The sequence below is a fragment of the Coenobita brevimanus genome, chromosome 40 (genome assembly GCF_032717465.1).
Source record: "Coenobita brevimanus isolate Jiangsu-jjx chromosome 40, ASM3271746v2, whole genome shotgun sequence".
In the NCBI taxonomy this organism is placed as follows: domain Eukaryota; kingdom Metazoa; phylum Arthropoda; class Malacostraca; order Decapoda; family Coenobitidae; genus Coenobita; species Coenobita brevimanus.
Window position 1 is genome coordinate 17,923,194 of NC_136993.1, and position 24,741 is coordinate 17,947,934.

General features: G+C 38.1%; 1 protein-coding gene across 1 annotated transcript in view; it reads left to right on the forward strand.

The window, feature by feature from the left end:
* Positions 1–24,741, forward strand: part of LOC145396975 (ionotropic receptor 21a-like) — a 188,895-nt gene that overhangs the window by 60,091 nt on the left and 104,063 nt on the right. Inside the window, exons 6-7 of the mRNA XM_080270205.1 lie at positions 14,303–14,396; positions 20,229–20,384. Of these exons, the coding sequence (XP_080126331.1) occupies positions 14,303–14,396; positions 20,229–20,384 (250 nt within the window). The remainder of the gene's footprint in view (positions 1–14,302; positions 14,397–20,228; positions 20,385–24,741) is intronic.

Consider the following 24,741-nt stretch of genomic DNA (forward strand, 5'->3'; position numbering starts at 1 on the left):
TGGCCGCAAAGCACCTAAATGCACAAACAAGTAGCTAAACCATCCCTCTATACGTTGCAAGTAATAAAGTGCTTAGAAACAACCTACAGTGGGGTCAAAATCCTGGTTAAGTAGACATGTGTGTTGCACCGTCACGCCACACAGCAAAAGAAAAAAAGTCCGGTTTTGCACTAGTGCTCGAGGCAGGCGACTGGGTCCAGAATTCTGCCAGCTGTATGGTCGCATTTCCTATGAGTTCAACCTGTCTATGTTCCTTAGGTTGACTCCCAGTGGTGCTGAAGCGAATGTGAGAGCATTACTGGGTTATATCCCAGCCCCTTTCCTTACCCCCCTTGAAGCTGGCCAGTCAGATAGTCAAGTTGCACTGCAGCTAGCCAATAAGCTGACACCTGACACTACTCCCACCAGCAGCTGTGAAGGGGAGAGGAGAAGGGACAATATTGTTCTCTCACCCACCTTTCAGGTGCTTTCTCATTATTATTATAATTTTTTTTAACCATTATTACTATTATTATTATTGCCACTGTGTTTGTGAACTTACTGGTACTCGTAGTATTTTTTTCAGGATCCTTTTTTTTTATATATATAATTCAGGTTACAGGGGTTTTCTAATAATGTCCTCATACATTCAATACTGTCTTACTTTTTTATTATTATCAGCAATATAATAATTTATTATGTTTTTCTTGATGTTTGTGATGTGGTTCGTGTTTATTGGTGATTAAAAACTCCGAGAGAAAGACGCACAAAGTTTCCGACTTTTAAACTGCTATTATTGTGAAAATAATAATACTTATGTCATAGAACTTTGATTTTATTCCACAGTATGACATTCCTGAGACATTATGCTAATATGTTATTGACCTCCTATGATGTATTTCTGTAGCTATTTGTAGGTTAAAAATGTTTTCTTAGCCGATCGGTCCAGCAGTGGGGGACAAAATTTTACTTCTTCACACGATATCAGGATTAATGACAGATAGCGCAAAATAGAGGTTATTGCAATAAAGGAAATAACATAAGCTACATTAAAAAAAAATCAAAATAACACAAGTGGTTACAAAGATATCAAAGTTTTAAAATCACCACTCGTTAAACACATTTTCTGGCGTTTTGTAATTTTGGCACTTAGCCCGGTAATGAACTCAGCATCTCATATGCAGGGAGAGGACCTTTTCCCAACCACACCTGATGTGACCTCACCAGACTCTCCCTCTACTCTGTCCACGACCTGAGAGGCTGAGTGAGGGATTACAAGGGGTGGCAAGGACCTTGCCACTAATCCTATCATCACTGGATCTAATTTATACATTCCTTCACTATGGTTAAAATTTTTATATCTCTCTATACATACAGCTTCCACTATCCTACGTTTCTTATAGTTACTACATTTGTACAATATTTGGCTAGAATTCCAGTCGATTCTATGGTCGTTTTTTGAAGAGTGAACGTACACTGCATTATTTATGTTGCCTATCTTACAAGCATACTTGTGTTCCTTAATGCGAGTGTCCGAATCCCTTCCAGTTTCACCAATATAAACCAAATGGAATTTTGTATACCCCTGCAGTTTCTTTACTAATGGGTTTATTCTCCACTAGCTTTGATCTTAAGGTGGAAGTATATCTTAATGCAATGTTTACATCCAAATCATGACTCACAGACATTACCAAGCTAAGATTTGACACATACGGAACTGTGATGTTAGCTTATTTTGCTGACTTTGTGATGTTGGTCTAGGTACAAAAAAAGCTATTCTGGCTTTAAAATACGCTTGCCTTATAAACCAACTGGGATATTTTAGATCTAAAAATATGTTCCATATCTTAGCATTTTCCGTATCCAGATATTGGGGACTACTAACTCTGAGTGCTATAAGAAACAGAGAAGAAATAACGGACAATTTAGTGGAACTGTGGTGATATAAAATCAAGTGCTACATCATTTCCTGGTTTCAAGGCGTGATATGAATAATAATGTCTATACAAATTGCACTGGGTTGGTTTCCTGTATATAGAAAAGCTAAGTGTCCCAAGTTCATCCCTGTGCACAATTACATCTAAAAATGGAAGGGAACCATTATTTTCCCATTCACCTTTAAATTTGATTGAGGGAACCGGTCAAATTTAGCATATATGTCTGGCCAAAATGAAAACACATCATCAACATACCTATACCAAATTTAATTTTGAGGAGATATGGTGGTAAGAAGGTTGGATTCAAAATATTCCATGTACAGGTTACTAAGAATGGGAGAGAGGGGCGAACCCATACCCATACCAAACTTTTGCATGAAAAAGTGATCACCCAAAGAAAATGGATTACACTGCATAAACAGCCTAATATGTTGGAGAAAGACATCATGTGGCATGCCGAGATCAGTGTTACAATTAGGTAATTTTTCTTCCAAGAAACTAATTACATCTTCAATAAGGACTTTAGTAAAAAGCGAATCTACATATAAATAACCAACGTGCCAGTGGAAAAACTGAGAGACTTAATCTTTTTAATAAAATCAGTAGAGTTTTGGACATGGGATTCAGAGAATGTACCAACCAATGGTGCTAATTTGTTTGCTAGATATTTTGAAAGTTTGTAAGTGAATGAGTCACACTGTGAGATGATAGGGCGGAGGGGAATCTGTTGTTTATGGGCCTTTGGTAATCCATAAATGAAAAGTAATTTTGGATTAATTTGAATGAACTTACCTGCATCAGTGTTTGGCACATCATTTAAAAGGCTTTTGACTTTCTTATTAAAGTCTGTGGATAACGTCTTGAGAGGGGATGACACTAGTTTTTTGTAAGTAGTGGCATCACTCAACAGATGGTTTATCTTTTCCACATAATCAGGTTTGTCTAAAATGACCACACAGTTACTTTTGTCCGCTTTTGTAACAAGAATAGAATAATTTTCCTTGAGACTTTCAAGGGCCAAACGAACACGTCGTGGTATGGAGTCACTGGAGTCGAAATTTCCTGTGAAACTGCTAATTATTAAATCAGTAAGGCACGGGATGTCCCAACCACACCTGATGTGAGGTCACATCAGGTGTGGTTGGGAAAAGGTGTCCTCACCCTGCATATAAACAGCTTCTCAGCATTTGTATGTACCACTCTTGGTCTGTATATCCACTGAAAAGGGCGACAGCTGTCGCCGAAACTGTTTGGAATAAATATTTTTTCGAATGCCAGTGTGGGTTTTTGTATCATATTTCATGGTCACGATAGTGTGATTCTTCAGCCGTCATGGATCCCACAATAAGACACACATTCTTCCACTTGTTTTTGGTCACTTTCCCCCATCTTGTGGCCTGCTTTCGTCATTATGAGAAGCTGCTCATCTCCGTAAAACGCAAGAAACTACGGCAACATATCCTCACCGGTTGCCTCCAGGAACGAGTGGTGCCCAGATCTTCCAGACCTTCTCTCTTCAGGCAGCAACACGACCCTTTGCCAGATTCTGCACGGATGTTACTGAAGGACGGTATACGCAACGTGAAAAGAGAAACTGATGAAGCCTACTACCATCTACGACGTACAGTACGTTGAGTTTCCTTAAGCAACAACTGCCAAGTGATTTATTTCAAGCAATATGTGAAACAGCTGATAAGAAATGTAACAGAGAAACTTATTTCACCCGTATCCGACTGCAAGAGAAACTTAGTGATTTCTGTAACCAAAGTCCGTGGAGTATATGTATGTTACCGAATTCCATCTTAAATCATTCTACGTTTGTACTGAGTCGTGTCGAGGAGCAAGTGTTAAATTTAGGTTTGTCCTTTGCCTTGAAACCAGGAAATGATGTAACACTTGATTTTATATTACCACAGTTCCACTAAATTGTCAGTTACTTCTTCTATGTTCCTTGGAGCACTCAGAACTAGTAGTCCCGAGCATCTGGATAAGAAAAACGCCAAGATATGGAAAATATTTTTAGATCTAAAATATCCCAGTTGGTTTATAAGGCAAGCGTATTTTAAAGCCGGAAAAAAACTTTTGTTTTTGTACATAGACCAACATCACAAAGTCAGCAAAATAAGCTATACATCACAGTTCTGTATGTGTCAAATCTTAGCCTGGTAAAGTCTGTGAGTCATGATTTGGAAGTAAACATTGCATTAAGATATACTTGCACCATAAGATCAATGCTAGTAAAGAATAAACCCATTAGTAACGAAACTGCAGGGGTATAAAAAATTCCGTGTAGAGACTGTGATTTGGTTTATATTGGTGAAACTGGAAGGGATTTGGACACTCGCATTAAGGAACACAAATATGCTTGTAAGATAGGCAACATAAATAACGCAGTGTACGTTCACTCTTCAAAAAACGACCATAGAATCGACTGGAATTCTAGCCAAATATTGGACAAATGTAGTAACTATAAGAAACGTAGGATAGTGGAAGCTGTATGTATAGAGAGATATAATAATTTTAACCATAGTGAAGGAATATATAAATTAGATCCAGTGATGATAGGATTAGTGGCAAGGTCCTTGCCTCCCCTTGTAATCCCTCACTCAGCCTCTCAGGTCGTGGACAGAGCAGAGGGAGAGTCAGGTGAGGTCACATCAGGTGTGGTTGGGAAAAGGTCTCCTTACCCTGCATATAAGCAGCTTCTCTGCATTTGTATGTACCACTCTTGGTCTGTAGATCCACTGAGGAGGGTGACAGCTGTCGCAGACACTGTTTGGAATACCCGGTACATCTTTTTTTGTCTGCCAGCGTGGGTTTTTGTATCCTATCATCATGTTCGTTGTGAATTATAAATATAGCTTAATAAATTTAGAGCATATGTTTTAGGGAATGCAAATTCCTGTATTTGACAGAATTTTAAAAAATTCTATTTAATATATATATATATATATATATATATATATATATATATATATATATATATGAAGTCTACGAGAGTTCCGGCCGAGAGATTCGTCGGCTAACATACCATTCCATATTTCCAACTATACTGTATATATATATATATATATATATATATATATATATATATATATATATATATATATATATATGAAGTCTACAAGAGTTCCGGGCGAGAGATTCGTCGGCTAACATACCATTCCATATTTCTAACTATACTGTATATATATATATATATATATATATATATATATATATATATATATATATATATATATATTACAGTTGTCTCAGTCACCTGCAAGTGAAAACAAAATACATACACAAGAGCCCAACGCTATCATAAAAGCGAAGTTGGGGACGATCATCATCATCATGTGAGTGGCATATTAATGAGACATCTTTGTTTACAAGAGTTCCGACCGAGCAATTCGTCGGCTAACATATTATTCCATATTTCTAACTATATTTAAGTATATTTCGGCTTTCTGTTATAAAAAAAATGTAATTATTGAGGAACCTGATCAGTGACTTTTCTGAGGAGACTTGAGGTAAATTATTTGAATGTGGATTTTGGTTTAGAGACTTGAGGGTGTTTTTATGCCAATGGTCATTTACTTAAAATTTAAGACTCCTTCTTGTCAATGCTTAGAAGCCCAACGTGACATTTACTTTTCTGTGTAATCACATAGCAGTTTTAAATTAGGATTAATAGTTCCAAGGATTAATAGATGAAGCTGATGATTGCAAGAGAATTAGCAATGTGTCGAAAATCAGGGTGTCATTATATTTGTTAAGGCTTACACCTCAAGAAGTATAATATTTCGTAACTACTGAGCACAGAGGTATTACTTGTTTAACCACATAACATTGATCCTCATGATGATCTATACCTAAGGCATCCACATTTTTCCACATACAGATTTCTACATATTGTTATTGCTTCTTCTTCTTCTTCTTTGTGGCTTAGACCACTCTAGCTTTGAAACTGGAAAGTCAATCACCTTGTTTTTTCTTAGATTGATTTCATTTTCTACTGGGTCGGAAGCACAGCAAATACTGCCCTAAAAGAATAAAAGATAATACATAGGGAACAAGGCCAACATTTACAATATTGGTTCGATACAAATAAAACTTGTTAGAAGGGTAAAGGGTGAGGAAAGGGTTAAAGGTTTCATTTTAAGAACAATCCGTCGAAATTTAAGGTCACAAGACAGTGTTAGACTATCGGTCCTTAACCCCAAAAGTTGTCATTCAGTTTGTATTAATCTTAGTGGAACGGTTTAGGGTCAGCCATAGATTAAAATGTTCAGTTATGAAAACAGTATGACGGGGGTCATGTTCGCATACCAAAGTCAGCTTCAACACTTTACTGATCAGATTTGAAGCATTTTTCTGGTGGGGTTCAAGGTTGCGTAAATATAAAGAATTTCAAATCTGAGAGCAGTGGGTCAAAGGTCAGGGTTACACAACTCGGTCAAAACATCAATCTTGGAGCGTTTGCAAGACGCGTGTCTTGCTCTTTCCCAATACTCCTTGTTATTTTCTTTCTTTCTTTTTAACTCATTAAAGAATTTTCGAACTGGAGATGGATAGTCAGAGCCATCATTAATCAGTGCACCAGTACGAAGCTCCAAAGATGGAAAACTTACTAAAACTTTAGGAGGTTTCCCACAGAGAGGCTTTTAAAAATCAGGGAAACAGTTATTAAAAAAAAAAAAAAATGATAAAATGCATGAGAATGAAGGGGATGGATTTGTGCCAAAAGCCATTGGGGAAAAAATCGAAACAGTAAAACGATACATAACCCTATTCTCTGATTTTTTAAAAACTCCTGTACGTGCCATTATGTTGCTGCATAAGTGCACCCGAAAATGTCATGACAATGGTATAACTATTAACCAACAGATTAATATACAAAAGCATGCCATAAAAAGTGTAGAGACTGGATTAAATATTATACTTCTTCGATCATGTTCCGATGGTTATTGAGACACTGTCGTCCTTATATCTTGATACATTTTTCAAACGTTTATGGACTTGTATTAATATTCAGAACACCTTGACAAGATACAGGTGGTCTGTATTTTCATTAGTTATATATATTTTATTTTAATTTACTTCCTTTTGTTTGACACACCATATTTCTTAACTAGGACAGTACAAGAAAAGGCACAACAAATCACAAATGCCTCCTCGTCTCTGAGAAGCAACCGAAAAAGAATGTGCGACAAAAGACTTGAACATGACAATATCAGAGCTTAAAACTAGACAGGCATACTGTGGAAGATTCGTGCATTTTTACTGATTCGATCTTCTTACAATGGTTTGAGGGACACTGCCTTCCGTATATTATCATGAAAATTAGGAAATATTTTTGTACATAAATTAATATTCAGCACATCTTGATAAGATACATGTAGTCTGTATTTTCTTTTGTTGTGTTTATTTTACTTTACCTCATTTTTTTTACACAATACACTTCATCACCGGGAGAGAGAAAAGAAACCACAAGTGCTTCCTCGCAGCTTAGAGACGGCATAAGAAGAAATATAGTAAAATGATTAGAACCTGACAGAATCTATGCTAAAGCCTGGACAGACATACTGTACAATAGAAGATTCTTGCAACTTCCGAGCCCATCCAAGTAATCATGCTGTACTATGCACTGTACTCAGTCAGGCATTTCCGAAACCACACAGGAACATTCACAAAGCACTTACTGAACTGGGTTATTGAATATGATGTAATTGCCCAAACAATCTTCCTGCTCCCTGGTGCATTAAGAAACAGCATAACTAACCGGCAGTGCATCATTCATGGGGTTGTTTTATAAGCCCTACGTCTATGTAGCCCGGAAATCATGAGTAAAAAATACCAACATAATAATAAAACTAGATTGCAGGTAAAGTTTCTTCGATAATTTATGAAAGAAAATTGAATGAAGATAACATATCTGAGCATGTTTCACAAAGCTTTTAACTAAAATTTTCCAAATACTTTCTAAGAGTGTGAGCCAAGAGCTGTGCAAGGAAAATATTGTAATTTATCGAGGTCATCCAGAAAGAAAACTTTATGTGACATGAACAAACGTGAACACAGAGCAAGGGCAAGTTAGGAATTATATAGAAAAGCTTTTATATCACAGTATTAAACTTAAATCCAGTTAGTAATAGGAATATTCATCTAGTATACATAGACATATAAGTGGTGATAGCTGAGAGTGTCAAGAAATTATCAAAACAGAAGCCACTTCGATCTCAAGATGGGGCAAGGAAGTGTGATAAAATTCAATTCTTAAAATCGAATCTGCTGATTTTCAACATACCCCACCGACATGCAAATAGATCCCTCACAAATACCGGTGCATCATACCTGAAGAAGACTGCCGTGTATATGGACAGAGGATGTTAACCCTTGTAAGGTAATCTTGATTTTGTTACTATATTAGGTAATGTGGGGTCTGACAGACCCCACGGAAAAAAAAAATACTTCCGTTTGAGATATTTCAAAATGCTTCAATACACAAATAATTCAACCCCTTATCTGTAAATAGGGCCAGAAAAAATAAAGTTTAATCGAAAAAATATATTTTTTTAAGTTTATATAAAAATGGTAAAATTTTAGGTATAAAAATTTTAAAATTAAATCTTGCAAAATTTAAAAGTAATATCATGATTCCTTGGGTGGTCTGCAGTAGACCGATGTTGGGACCTTCTGTATACAAAAGCAGAGAGACAGCAAATTGAAATAAAAAAATCACAAGAGGGCTCAACTGAGGTTACATTATAGGTAATCTGGGGTCTAACATACCCCAATGGCTCTATAAAGCAAAATCAGAGCCAGGTACAGCTATGACTCCATCATCCCCATGAAGAACATCACTAGGCAGGAAGGTAATGAGACGGACAGAGCTGTGGACCTTATGCTCATATTTTTTTAAATTAAATTTCGGGGACTGGGGTCTCTGAGACCCTACATTACCTATCTAGGGTTGAAAATGATGACATGTGAAGGTATTTGGCACGTAGGAAGACTGTTGGGTCACAGTGAATGGGCTGTTAAGCTATGGCCCAGAGTTAGGCGTTTTTTTTTCTTTTATAGATAAGGTACCGTATACTCATTTAAATATCTCACCGAATTTAACCTCGCTTTTTGACGTTCATATTCAACCACAGTGTCCATGTGTTTCCCAGATAATTATTTTGTGCATATGAACAAGAATAAAAAGATATATATATATTTTTTTATCAACTTCTAACGTAAATTTTCATATTTTCTGGGACCTGGTCAAAATCCACTGTCCTCATCTTTAGATGAGAATAAGGGTATGGATAATGACGATGATCATGACGATAATTTCATTGGTGGTATAAGAAGAGCACGATGTAGGAAGGCAACTGAAACAACTTCATCCCATTACCGACACTCAGGTTTTCCCAAAGAATGTTCCTACCTGATTTCATAAACAAAAACAAAAAAAATAAAGCAGCGGCAAAAGACGGAGGAGCACACATATTGCGTAATCAAGACGATTTCAACACCGCTGGGTAGCAGTTTTCTCTTTCCAATGCTCAGTGCTTGTTATTTGCTAATATGAGCTAATAGGATCTGTTGATTTGGGGGGTTCAAACAAATTATTATGAATTTCCTTGGTGAGTGGTACTAAAAATACAAGTGTATGACTTGTCTAGGAACAAAAAAAAATCATATTTTTTAAATGTAAGACCACATAATCTTGATAAATAATGACTCATATTAAAAAGGCCAATACTTCCCAAACTCAAGCATAGTAATGCACATTTTGGCTTACATTTAACTAAAAACCAACTGTACCTACAATGATTCATTCTTTCATTAAAATGCATTCTTTATTTAGAAGAAAAACACTATCGACAAAAGCTTTAAAGACTCAGTTTTTTCGGTTCATTGTGCCAGTTTCATTCCAGTCCTGCATTGATTCGTATCAGGGCATCAATTGCCTGCTTGCTTCTTTGCCTAAAATGAAGTGTTGTCACTTCTTAGAACTAAATACTTTGTCTGCTGCTTCTGTGACTTGCTTGACACATCGTTCTCTGTCTTGAGCATGACATGACCACTGAGGCGCTTGTATTGCCCCAGCAAGGTTAAAGGTGGTTTATAAACTCCAGCAAACCAATCAATCAGATCTAAGAGTGAGGACGCCTTTGGTTTGATGGAAGAGTCTACCTGGCACGGACAGAAATATCCCAAAGCTGAGTGTCTTCAGCTCCACTCCCTCTCGACTCAATAACCCTTTGGACACTCTGTCGTCTCTCCTCACAGTCATCAGAGCAAATTAGTGCTTGAATTATCATTTCACTAAGGGCACTAAAGGTAAACCATGCTGAACTCTGTACAGAAAGAATGACAATATACATCACAACCTTTTTCTGATGCATCAGCTGCTGCAGTTGAAATAATGTCGTGAAGGCCCTGAACCAAAAAAGTGTTTCATTTTAATGTTTAACCAACAAGGATAGTAAAGACCCACAATTCACTAGACTATCGCCCACAGATATTTCAGATGTTTTCCTCTGAGGCCCAGTTTTGATACCTATATCAGGCTAAGTCTGTTGCTGCTGTCAATCATATTGAGTGATTTACAGGGCTAATCTCAAGAAGAGCCAGGTCTGCTGGTAGACAGCTTTCTTTCATTGCCTGTGTAATATGTATAGCTGGATAGGAGGTCATCCTGTTTGTATCTTTTATGAAAGACACTTCTAGGTCTGTGGCAGAGTCAGTCCACTTGTTTGACAGAGTTTTGTCATCCAGTGCTTTTACCAAGTGCCACTGAGGTAACTCATTGGTATGGAGGGCACAAGCCAGCTAGTTCTGCCTACAATCAAAGTATCTCCTCTACCCAGTGCTTAGTGCCCCCTCCCACCCAGTGTTGACATTTGTGGACGCACCACACATGGAATGAAGACTCTTGTCAGTGCCTCATTTTCTCATGAATGCCACGAGATTGCGATGGCTTCAGCAGTTTCCCTGTCTTCAGCGGCTTCTCAGGTGTAAAGTGGAAGGGATACTGTCCGCCTGACTGACTGCGCACAGTGTAAGGCTCCTCTTTGTCCATGACTGGAAACTGCCTATCTGATTCCTCTGCCTTGAGCGTCACCTTTGTTGTGTGTTGGCAACCATCTAAAAAGTTAGGGTCAATTAGTCCTCCCTTGCAACAGTTATCAAACTTCTGGTCTAGTGTCATAAGTTTTTCCTAAGCCCTGTTTACTTTGTTGTGGTCAGCAATAAGCCTTTTATCCTCGTTAACCCGCTGCATCACAGCAAATTTTTCACCAATGTCCCCTCCCCAACCCCGGAAGTTTTTCGAAAAGTTTTTTTGGGGGGAACTAAAACCTCTGCTTTTTATGAGAAACATCGAAAATTCAGAAAGTGCTCAGTTGAGTTTAGAAATACCAATACAGGTGACAGTAAACCCGCTGCATCCCAGCAAATTTTTCACCAATGATCCCCCCCCAATCCCAGATGATTTTCGAAATTTTTTTTTTTTTTTTTGGCTAAAACCTCCGCTTTTTATTAGACACATTGAAAATTCAGAGAGAAAGTGCTCAGTTGAGTTTAGAAATACCAATACAGGTAACAGTACCCTCACCTTGGTACCATGTTCTCTCAGGCCATGATCCAGAGAAGATGCCTTTTTTTTGGGAGGGGTAACTATTCCAAATCACTCATTATATGTAAATATTTATTTATTTGGTACGAATTTATATGTAGTACAAGAGTATATTGGTTTTCACACAATAATATAGGTGATATACTTTAAGCGTTGTTCACTCACCAAACACATCAACATGACATCTTCCCTTATGATGTTACCGCCTCATCACTTCTGCGTGTTTCTTCCTCTGACTTGTTTCTTTCTTTGTCCTCCACCTTGGGAATCACTTTCGCCTTGAATTTTGTCATGGTGTGACATGACTTTATTGGCCAGGTCACTGCTAACAGGTGAGTTGCCGAGAAAATGGTGTGTGGGGGGAGGGGGGGTCAGGTGGGGCCAGGCATTATCTCTGCCTGGCATTGGGTAGAGGAAGGTCTCCCACTTATGCCTACCAAAAATCATCTGTGAAACTTGAAAAATGTGCAAGTGACGGAACTTGCAATTGCAAAACGCATGGATACATCATTGGATGTCACCATGATAAAACGTGGTGACGTATCCATACGTCAATGGGACGCCTCGGGTTATTGATCTACCATACGTCCTTCAACGTAGCTGTTGCAATAGTAACTCTGCAGTTCAACATTAAGTACTTCTTTCTAAAGTTTGTAGTCCATTTTTTTACAGATGGATGTGTTTTGGGTTTCAAACAGAGGCTTATATGTAATAACATTGCATATCATGGCTTTATTCATCACCAAGAAACGCCAGTGTAACAGATGATGTCAATAACTGTTGCTCATTTATATCAGCTTTCTGTTTGCCTTTTTCTTCTTGACTTACCTGTAATGTTGAGGATGATCTGTTCAGCCCCATCTGATGATGTCTAATGGTGGCAGTTTTGTATGTTTAACCTTTGATAAAGCAACTTCTTTCAAAGGAATCCTTCTGTCTTTAGGACACTGACAGATGATGTGAGCTACCTATTTGCAATCACGAGGGAAACTGTAGTTAATTCAGGCAACTACATCACATTTGCATATAAGATTGTCAAGGAGCTAGTCAAGGTTTGCAGTAAGTGTCTCTGACTTCCAATTTTCTTCAAATAAAAGATATGTTTCTTTCCTGACCTCAGCCTCCTTGTATCTTGTTCAGTAAGATGAAACGCAAATTAATAGGAGGAGGTTGGACCAAATCATTTGCTTGTTTTCCATGTCCATTTTTCAATCACAGTTGGATAAATGTCAATTGCAAGATTGGCTGCTGGGCAGTTTCTCACATACTCATTGCCCTGTTCTCCTTTTTTGAAGCACATAGCGCGGAACATCACGTATAGTTGGAAGTTTAGGTTGCAGAAGCCTGCTGCTCGTTCCCAACAGATAATCCATATGTGTAAAGGTCGACTGTCTAGTCCATTTTTGTGTGTGTGTGTGTGTGTATGTGTCACACTGAACACCGAGTTCTATAATGAGGAAATCAGAATTAACTGATGATCTAACTTTAGTAGTAGTAAGACAGCTTGAGTATCAGTATTCCTTCCTAGAAGCATTGATTGAGTAGTGTGAAATTGTTAATGACTGTTTTATGAAGACCTTGTAACCTGTTAAACATAAAAAAAATAATGTTCACACACTTTAACCCACCGTGTGCCAGCTATTTTTAGCCCTATGGGTCACCCCAGTGCCGGCCATTTTTCGACCCTGGTTTTTTTTTGCTAAAATGATAGATTTTGATATGGAACAACGAATTTTGCAATTAAAATGCTCACCGAGGCTAGGAAATTTGTTTTATTGAGTCCCGCATACTTGTGTACAGGTATAGCCACTCTCTCATGCTCATCACATACGTGAGAGAAAGCCGTTCAGTACACTTTTCTGATTACTTATTACTTCAGCGTCTATTACAATTTGTCTGTCTTTCTCACTGTGAATGCATTATCTTACTCTTACTTGAAGACAGGTACAACCTGACTTCAATACGTACAGTCCTGGCACTTACAAGAAGGTATTTACAACTTGACTTCACTATATAGTCCTTATACTTACAAGAACATGAAAATATTTACAAAATGCCTTCACCATGTACAGCACTGGGTGAGGCACACAGGCAGAGTGAGGCAGAGCAAGCATGAGGGGGGAAGCGAGTGAGTGTATGGCCTTGACAGCCTGGGGGATGGTAGAGGAACAGTTACTTAACATGCCTGCCAATTTTTACCCGCGAATCTTGAAAAATGCAGTCACAGTGAAGTTTTTTATTTTAAACCATTTTAAAACGGCACTGGCATGCGGCGGGTTAAGTAATGTTTTTCAACATCCTGAATTTCTCAAATGTGTGATTTTAAAAGGGACAGACTTGTATGATTTTAAATTTCCAAAAAGTATTTGTCCATCAGAAGTTCAACAAATACCAAAAAAAGCAACAACAATTAATCAAGGAAAACTGAATTGGATTGGAATATCAGAAATGGTTTTGAACCTTAGTATGTCAAAAAGCAATCTTTTAACACCTAACAAATTTCGTATCAGCAAGTATAAAAAAATAAAAATTAAAAAATGGCACACCAAATAACCTAACCTAACCTAACCTTCCCTAATCTAACCAAACTTTGGAAGAGCGAACACAGCAAGACATGACCTATCCTGGACCATTGAGAAAAAAATGACCATATCTACAAGTTAGAATATCTATACGAAACATAGAAAGAAGTGGGAGGGAAGTGGTGGATAGAAATTCATAGTTTTCATTTTGACTATATGGCTGACTAATATCCGTCTTGTGCCCCCAGGTATATTATTGTTGGACTCAGTGTTGCAGACCTGAAAGCACTTTGTTACACGACGAAGGGAAGAAAAACACAGCACATAGTCGGTCTGGTTAAGGTACTGTACTTTGTGAGATTAAACTTGGGTTCTACAGTAAATATACTGAAAATTATATATGTATTAATACTCGTATGATATATATATATATATATATATATATATATATATATATATATATATATATATATATATATATAGTCTTTGACTTACACAGTTCCAACTTGCGAATTTTCACCAATACGAACAAAGTTTTACCAAGTTATTAACGCTTCATGGCTGCAACATGTTGCATTTCACTTCCAAAATTCCTAATGAAATTATTAAAATGAAAACAGTAAGAATGATTATGAAACGCCGAGGAATCCTGTTCCTGAGCTGTTGATGCATAGCATTGCTTGGTATGCCTCCTCCAAGCCTTGCACACAGACTCGCCATACATCCTCCATGACAGGGTTCATTTTTGGTTGAAATGAGACTAAATATGAACTAAGTCAACCCCCACATGACCTTGACCTTTGACCCCTTGACCTTGCTAACCTAATCAGTTCATCATCCCATCATACTGTGTCACCGACAAAAGTTTGGTCTAAATCCATAGAGGGGTTCATGAGACAGCATGTCCCAAAACTAGTATATATAACTTTGACCTTTGACTTTGCTGAGCAAATCAATTCATAGGCCTTTCATACTCTATCTTTGACAAAAGTTTGTTGAAATCCATTGAGGGGTTCAAGAGATATAGCACCAACACCTATGTGATCTTGACTTTTCACCTCTTGACCTTCCAGACCTAATCAGTTCATCGTTCCTTCGTACTGTATTACTAACAGATGTTTGGTCGAAATCCGTGGAGGGGTTCAGAAGATATTGCACCCACACCCATATAACATTGACCTTTGACCCCGTGACTTTCCAGATCTAATTGGTTCACCGTCCCTTCATATTGTATCACTGACAAAAGTTTGGTCGAAATCCGTTGACAGATTCACACATGCATGGACGGACAGATCAATCACTTAATGCCTCCTCCACCATAGGTGGGCGGAGGCATAACAAGAGTAAAGCAATCATTCTATGTACAAAAGAGACAAAATGAAAACTTCCTGTACTGTTGTTTGTAGATGATACTGTGTTGTTGAGTGAAGACGAAGGGGAGCTGCAAGGCTTGGTGGATGAGTTTGGAAGAGTGTGTAAGAAACGGAATCTAAAGGTTAATGTAGGGATGAGTAAAGTGATGGTCTTTGAGAGAGGTGAAGTCAATGAATGTACAGCGAGGTTGGATGGTGAGAAATTGGAAAATGTGAGTACGTTTAAGTACTTGGGTAGTGTGATGAGTAAGGATGGAGGTTTGGAAGGTGAAGTGCTTGAAAGGGTACAGCAGGGAAGAAAGGTTGCTGGTTCTTTGAAAGCAGTGATAAGAAACAGGGAAGTGAGCATGGAAGTGAAAAAGTTACTACATGACAATATTGTGATACCAACTCTAACGTATGGAAGTGAAGCTTGGACGTTGTTGGAAAGACACAACTCAAGAGTGAGAGCAGTGGAAATGAGTTATTTAAGAGGAGCCTGTGGAGTCACATGGAGAGACAGGCTGACGAATGAGGATATAAAGGAGCGTTGTGGTGTGGATGTGGATGTGATAGGAAGCGTTATGAGGAACACACTGAGGTGGTTTGGCCATGTGGAGAGGATGGAAGCTGAAAGACTGACGAAGAGAGTGCATGTGAGTGAGGTGGAGGGGGGAAGAGGGAGGGGGAGGCCGAGGATGAGATGGAGGGATAGGGTGGAGAGGTATATGAGAGACGGGGGTGTGAGTTGGGAGCAGGGCAGTGAAATGTCGGGGGACAGGGCGACGTGGAGGCGTTTTGTTTGTGGCCACCCCAAACGGGATTGAGGCTTCTGGCAATAGATAGATAGATAGATAAGCTAAGACACATTTTTTCCAACAACTGCCCAGTCGAGCAGTAAAGCTGCTGCCATCTTCATGGCTAAACATCAAACATAAACGCACATATTAATGCATGATGAGTGTATGTATATACTGTAAATTTATAGTACCGTTTCACCAGGGGTTAATTAAATAATGTGTTTGCTATGGATATCAGAAACTTATTAAACAGTTTCACATGGCCATCAGCTAAATGATTTTAAGTAGGGCTTTTTTTGGGCATACTGTAAGCCTTAGTAATAAGACTGGCATCAAGCTTATCCCCTTACCATAGAAACATGTTCTCCGATCAAGTTTTTGCGAGTACAGTATTCACCCAAGGCGATGCTACTAAATTACAGAAAAAGTTTGCACATATATTCTTATTACCAACAGTCTTGTGCCTATCATATTCATAATAGAAAGTGATGATACTAGCATTGATTTTAAGGAAGTTAAGAGCTCCAATGGTTATTCACCATGAGCGCACAGGCCCAACACGTGTTTAGGTTCGTGTATTCAGATGTCCATTTAGTTAATGTCGATGTACCACAAGGATCAGTTTTCAGTCTTGCCTCCAACCCTGTTCCTGATTTGTATCAATGATCTATTGTTTCCCACCTATAATCCCGTTCACTTATTTGCAGATGACTCAAAGCTTCCCAGTTCCTTTCCACGTAACCACCATTTACAAAGTATGATATGTATAACTCCGAACTCAGCACAGCAATCTCCTTAAATCAAGATTTATTGAAGATCACTTGACTGGAATGAAATGATTATCTTTTTTTATGCTAGGAAGCAACTCTATTCAGTTTGCTTGTAGACAAATTTTGCCTGATTCCTATATTACTTCCAGTGCAACCAATAGTTCTAAATTCAGCAGAATTGAAATTCATATTTTTTTCTCATGGACCTCCTCCATCTTTTATAGTAGATATTTATTTATTTATTCATTTATTCATGTACTTTCGCCGTTCTTAGATAAACTTGTCCTTTGATGTACACTGATTTTGTACGCTTGTTGTAATGTTTTATCAGGTCCATGACCGAGTTGTTGCGGTGCCAAGTTATTATTTAATAATGTTTAACAGTACTCAGTTGGACCTCTCACGTTAGACCACTTGCTAAAACCGCCTCAGCGAAACCTGGATTAGTATTATACAAGGTCCATAACTTCATTGACGAGTAGTTAAGATGTGATTTACAAGAATCATATGTGTTCTCGGCTCTATTATTGCTCATCCTCGTGAGGTGGATGTGGGGAAGTTGGAACAAAAACAACTGGACAAGAATTAAAACATAGCAAAATAATTTGTGAAGCAGCAATAACAAATTCAGTAACGTCCCCAACATATACTAAATGTTGCTTCTTTTGCTTATTTTAAAAATTCATGTGTGTTGCATCTACAGTATTGTTCCAGTCCTAATGCTGGAGACCCAATAGATGGTATGGAATGCAACAAATGCTGCTGATATCTGATTGCCTAGTGAACTGAACGTCATGATCTGTCCTTGACAATCATCTTGGACCTTTAACGCCATAAAATGTAACCATTGTTAAACTACTACGGATCTGATGTCAACTTTGGAATTCTCTTCCCCACATTGGTTCCCCCCTCCCAAACATGAGCCCGCAGCAATTACTCCCTTCAGCCACAGTGGTCCTATTCTACACTGAGTATAACTGTATGCAAACAACACAAATAATCTACAAAATACATTCCGGGCTGCAGGAGTTAATCATGCATAGGATTAACTGACATAAATAGCTTGGTAGCAAAAATTTTTACCGAAATATTAGTAATTTGTTTACTAGCAATATTGACAGCATGTTCAGGTTTTAACTGAATATGACATCAACTTTCCTTTGCACCCAATCCTGTCACGAAATACTGAATAATTTATTTTTTTTATTTCCGTCTGTCATAACTCACAACAGCAGATAAGCATCTTACCTAAAAAATGACGGTAGGTGAGATACTTAGCTAGAAATATGTTACTAAAAAATAAATGCGGGCCATTCCTCCAGTCCCTTGTTTCTCGAGAATAGAGGAAAGGAAACTTAAAAAAAAAAAAAAAAATACATGCACCGGAGTAAAGGTGTTCTCCATTCATAAAACATCAATAACGGAAGGACTTGAACTCAACTGGCTTGATTTTTGGGGGAAACTGTTGTGGGGAAGAGAAGTCCAAAGAGAAGCATTTCTCGGAATAAGGGAATTTTGGTACGTGGAACTTCTGCGTTATGGCAGCCTGGCAGCCAGTTCACATGTACCACCAGATACCAGTGCTGCACAGGGAACGGTGGAAAGAGGCGGTGCAATGGATACAACCCCATACAAGCATCAAGCACAAATGCATCCGCAAAACAACGCACGAGAAGCAACACTCCCCCCCCCCCAAACCACCAGAGTAATCTATCATATCCTTTCTCCAGATCTCTATAAAGGATTGTTGCATAGATGGAGTACTTTGTCATTTGCATCAGTAGTGAGCATCATTATAAATGAAACCTGTCAACTGGGTATATAATGATGCAGGTAAACTACACCACCGAGTTCGTGAACCGATGCTTCTTGTGCACAGTGGGCAGTGCTAGGACTGGTTACATTTAATTGCACTCTGATTTGTGTGTTAGTTAGTACAGTATTTTCATTGGTTAAGAAAGCTAACTAGCTCTTCCTTATCAATTTATTATAAACAGAACACATTATGCTCTATGTTGCCATGGATGCACTTGAAAAATATAGTTTTGGTAAATGCGTAGTGATTCATTAATGTTAGTTAAAATTCGAGCTTCCATTCATTAAATGAGACAGTTTTCTACTTTTTAAGTACTATAATGTCTCTCAGTTGAACAAGAGCGCCTAGGGGCACCTTGATTATACCGGAATTAATTGATGCGTCCATAGAAAGAGGAGACGTTAATTTGACCCCGCATGATATTCATAAAATGAATGTTTGCATAAAAAAAAAAAAATGATAAGGTATACGATTAAGCATTTTTGAAAATCACCAAGGAAGAAGTGCTATATTCACAAGTCAACAGAAGTAGGACCATGTATTGAACTGTGGTAGATTAATTAATGTCATATCAGTTTTTGCGCATACTTGTATCCCCCTTTGCTTTTTTAGCCTATAAATACAACCAGAGACTTTAGTATAAGTTCGATTGTTGGGTTTGGTACTCTGATAGAGGATTGGAACTTAGCCAGATTGACTATGTGCTTTTGGAGGTAGGTGGTGGCGACCAGCATCTACTCCCTTGAGGTAGTGTTGCCCTCCTCTCTTTCTGTTTCTCCCATCTTTCCTGTCCCATTTTATTGCTCTCCTTTCCACGTGACTTTACACTGAATGACGAACCTAATGGTTTCCTGAATGCCAGGAAACCATTTGCAAAGCTGGGTGGTGACAATACAATCAACCCACACTTGTTTCCTAAATGTCCGTAAGTGGGTTGGTGGAGAGTCAGTGCCCATCACCATAAAATAACTAACTTGAAGTGGTGGCTGAATTGGTAGAGAGGCGGCCTGCAGTCCTAATGGACTCAGGATCTAATCCCGGCTGGGGCAGGGAACAGTTTAAGGATTTGAATTTCCAAAAACAGACTTTCCTAATCTACCAGATGACCCGCCGACATGTCATAAAAATACCCCAGCTAATACCAATACACCGTCCTGTATGAGATAGCCCTAGCATGTATTCAATATGGATGGTGGGTGTTAGCGCCGAAGTGGTGAGATGTGGAGGCACAGGAGGACTACTGGGCCTTGGGATAGGTCACTGCCCCAAAGAAATAGGCCCTGAAGCCTTTGCCCAGAGTTGGACACGTAAAAAAAAAAATGGCGACCTGTTACAGGATTATGGCGTCTGGCGATAGGTAGATACTCATAGACTGTGCTTTAATGGAGCTTGTGAAGTCAACAGACATTAATGCCTCTTTCTTATTTTTTGTACAGTCCGAGGTGTCACCTGGGGAGTTTAGTGTGTATGTGAACCAGGTCTATGCCAGACAAAGAGTGGTGTTCCTGTCTACCTGGCTGCGCTCACACTTCACACGCACGCCGACTCTCTTCCCAGACAAGATCTCAAACCTACACGGCGCCACACTCAACGTAATTGCTTTTCTGGTTTGTACACACACACACACACACACACACACACACACACACACACACACACACACACACACACACACACACACAAACAAAATATAGACATATATATATATATATATATATATATATATATATATATATATATATATACACTGGTATATGTATGTATGTATGTTTGTATGTATATCCAAGGACAGGATCCCACTGCTATCTGGCACATCCGCAGTGGGCAGATAAGTAAATGTCTCACTGAGAGATGCACAGACCATGAGACCCCCTGCAGACAAGTATGACTCCACGAAATGTGCTGAATAAAGTGTCACAAAATTTACATCTCCCCAGAAACTATGGGGCAGGGAGGTGATGTTATTTGCCACAATGCCTCCATCGAAACATGACTTATACTGATAATGATATTACCGGCATTCCTGATGGATCATGGTCTACAAAAGGTCCAACCGTGGAAAGTGAGTAGGTGCTCTCCGGACAAATCAGACTGAGCCATTAAACAAATTGAAGTCCATGAAATTCTAAACGTACGATATAAAAAGCGTCACAGAAGATTACAATCTTGATACCTTAATGACTGAATTAGAAAGCATTAGTTGGGATATTATAGATATGAGCAAGATCCAAAGAAAAGAAGACAATTTAATTCAGCTCCAAGACAGCAACCATCCATTTTACTACAGAAAAAGACTGAACGAAAGAGTTAGTGGTATACGGATTCCAATTAACAGAAATTTTGCAGAGAACATTGTTAAAATCAGTTATGTGTCTAACAGAACAGCATGGATTGTAATAATGAAAGTAAAACAAATATAAGCACCCTTTTCTCAAAGCACAGATGAGGAAACAAAATCATTCTTTACGACGGCACCCAGATTATGGAAGTAGGACAGAACAGCTATACTGTACTCACTGGAGACTTCAATACAAATGTTGGCAAATCGAAAAATGGAGAAGCGTGTGTGGGATAATTTGGAGTGGGAGAAGAACGACAAAGCTGAAATGGTGGTAAATTTTGCTGATATGTTTAACGTGAAAATAATGAAATAATTCTTCCACGAAAAAACAGTGCGAAGCCCAAATGGAGAAAAAAAGAATGAAATCGACTTCATTATACCAGGTATGAGCAACACGATCACTGGTGTCATAATTATCATCAAAACACATAAAGGAAGTGACCATATAATGGTAGGTTGCACAAATAGATTCAGTTTCAGAAGTGAAAGAAAGAAGCCATTTCAAAATAATAAGCTATGCTCAGTAAAAGTAAACAAACTAAAGCTGCCTTTTAGTTAAAAATAAAGAACAGATTACCGGTTCTAAGTTATGCTAACTGTAACAGTGAGGATCTGAATGATTAATTAACAAAAGTGATAATGGCACCAGTGGAGGTAGTAGGGGAGAGCTAATTTAACCAAAGCCAACAAGTTGTTAAAAATAATCCTCGAGCTCATGAAATGAAGAAAGAAGATGAAAGGAAAAATAGACTTGAAACAGAAAGAGCAGAATTAGATAAGCTTATCAGGGAGAGATAGAGAGGGGGGGGGGAAGGAGGCAAGTAAGAAGAAAAAAACGAGAAGAAGAGGAGGAAGAAGAAGAAAAGGAAAAGCAAAAGAGAAACGTGGATCAGATCAAAAAACCATCAAAAAAGGAAACAGTCTGAAACAGGTCCGAAGCAAAATGGCAAAAGAAAGCAGCAAATTATAACAATGAAAGACAAAAATGGTGGTCATTAAGTGCAGAGAGAAGATGATGAAGGGAGATCAAGAATTAACAAAACTAATATTTCCAACAGACACAAGTGAAATGCCAGAGGTAACACCATATAAAATAAACTTTTCCCATAAAAGTATGAAGAGAGGAAATGCGCCAGGAGAAGATTTAATGACAGCAGATTTACAGTTTGATGCAGGAGTCGAAGTTAAAACTGGCTTGTTCATTTATTTACTCATTGAAAAAAGAAGAAAAAAAAATTCCCAAAACATGGTGTAATGCAAGTTATTTTGCTTTACAAGAAAGGCAGTCAAATGATATTAATAACTGTCTACCTACATTAGCATATTATCAATTATTTACAGTCTCTTAGCTAAAGTTCTTGCGAACAGTATTACAACAAATTTGGAAGAGTACCAACTTTGTTGGCAGGTAGGATTCTGAAGCAGGTATCCGACTACTGAGCATGTACACAGAATGAATTAGGAAACTGAGAAAACTGCAAAATATAATAAACCACTGTGCTATGGTTTTGTCAATTACGAAAAAGCTTTGGAAACTGTAGAGCACGTAGCAATTATAAAATCATTGCGGAAACAAGTAGTAAATGACGGCACTGTACTCCAAAACATATAAAATGAAGAAACTGCTACAGTTGGGTTCCATTTAGACTCAGAAAATATGTAGATTAAGAAAGATTTGCCGTAGGGGGGATACAAATGACAAGGATATTTACCACTTCACACGTAATGCCTTTGACCCGGAGGTCATTGGCCTTTGTAAATTCACCTTATGTATGCATTGACCTTGGGGGTATGTGCCCTTAACCTTTGACCTTGAGGTGAATGACCTTGAAGGCATGAAATGTAATTCAAATGTGAGTGACCGAAGATGCAGTGGAACTCCTTTGTCGATAGGTAGATAGGGAGGTAAGTAGGTACCTAGAGTAGGTAGGTGCCACCAGTGTTGATAATGTGGATACCGTAGCGAATTGTTGCCATCAGTGTCAGGTAGATTACTGCTGCTTCCAATGCAAAACCGTGAGGCGTTAGATAGCGTGGGGATTGCATATTTTCAAGGCAGATCTTTTCTTTGTTTCACGGCCCCATCTGTCCATCTTGAATCATAAGTAAGATGATATACGGGCACTCAGGAGTTAAGGGGGTTTATTGTGACACATATCGTTCGTGTAAAGGAAGAGTGACGTGACCAGGAGTGTCAAATGGACAGTTAATCCTACTTTCCACAATCTCCTACTTTTTCTCTTCTCCATCTCCTTCTCTAATGCCTCCCAATTCCCTTCTGCCTCCTTCTCTCTCTCTAGACCCACTGCCCTCTTCTGGCCCCTACATCAGATTATATTACTGCCTGGCTTCTGGTTACCTGACGTGTGTATGTATGTGTGTGTGTATAGCGTCTAGCCCACTTCCGACATGTGAGCTAAATGTGTGTTGACCTACATCATCCATTCTTGCTTGCAGAGGATGTTTCGTGATTCTCTTCCTGATGCACTAGACACTACATATGGTGCTAGTGTTACCCATTGTACTATGAGTATATAATGTCTTTAACTATTACATACTGTGCCATGACAATAATAATGCCTATATATCGCTCGGTCGCGCCAAACTGTCGTACCTACGACCTAACTTTGTATTATAATTACAGAATGTACAGGAACACGTGACAAAACAATTAAGTTACATGGTAATGTAAATATATGGTATACATCATGATATTGTAAAAATTTAATGTAGTAACAAAATTGTACAGTATATATATATATATATATATATATATATATATATATATATATATATATATATATATATACATATATATATATATATATATATATATATATATATATATATATATATATATATATATATATATATATTATGTTACGGAAGAGAGAGAGATAATGAACACTTCAAGTGAGAATACTAAAATCACTACTGTCCCGCAAAGTTCCAGGTTCAAAACAAAAGAGTTAGGTAAAATTACAAGTTAAAGTTTAATGCTCAAACTAACAACTAAACATTCAGGACTCATGAGGATAGTGTAATGGCAAAAAACAGGTTAAATATATGGCTAACTGCAATAGCCTCTATTAACACGAAATTAGCAAGAGTAAATTTATCCAAGTCAGCCCTGATAAAATGAGAAAACCGGATAATGCTCAGTTAATGCAAGATATATTATTACAGATACAAAATATTATTAATAATGGCTGACATCAAAAACTCCACATGAATCACAAAAACCTTACCAGGCCCACGAATTAACACCTTATGCTATACAGTACAAGAAAAAAATGTATTAACACTTATACTCAAATTACACAGCTGCTAGATGGTTGGAGACTTCCTGAGCACTCACAAAAATAATAACAACTGTACAGGGGAGGACAGAGATGTGAACAAAATGAGGAGTAGATCTAAGTGGCAATTAATGCAGAGACTGAGCTCATTATATAGGGGCCGGCAGAGCTTGATACAACTTGTAAGAAGGATGCGCAAATGAAGCCACAGGGGACAAAGAGTTGACACTCCTGCTCTGAACAACAGAAAGAACGACTTACTCTACTATAAGGGAGGAGAAGGAGGGAGTTAGGTAGAACACGGAAGCT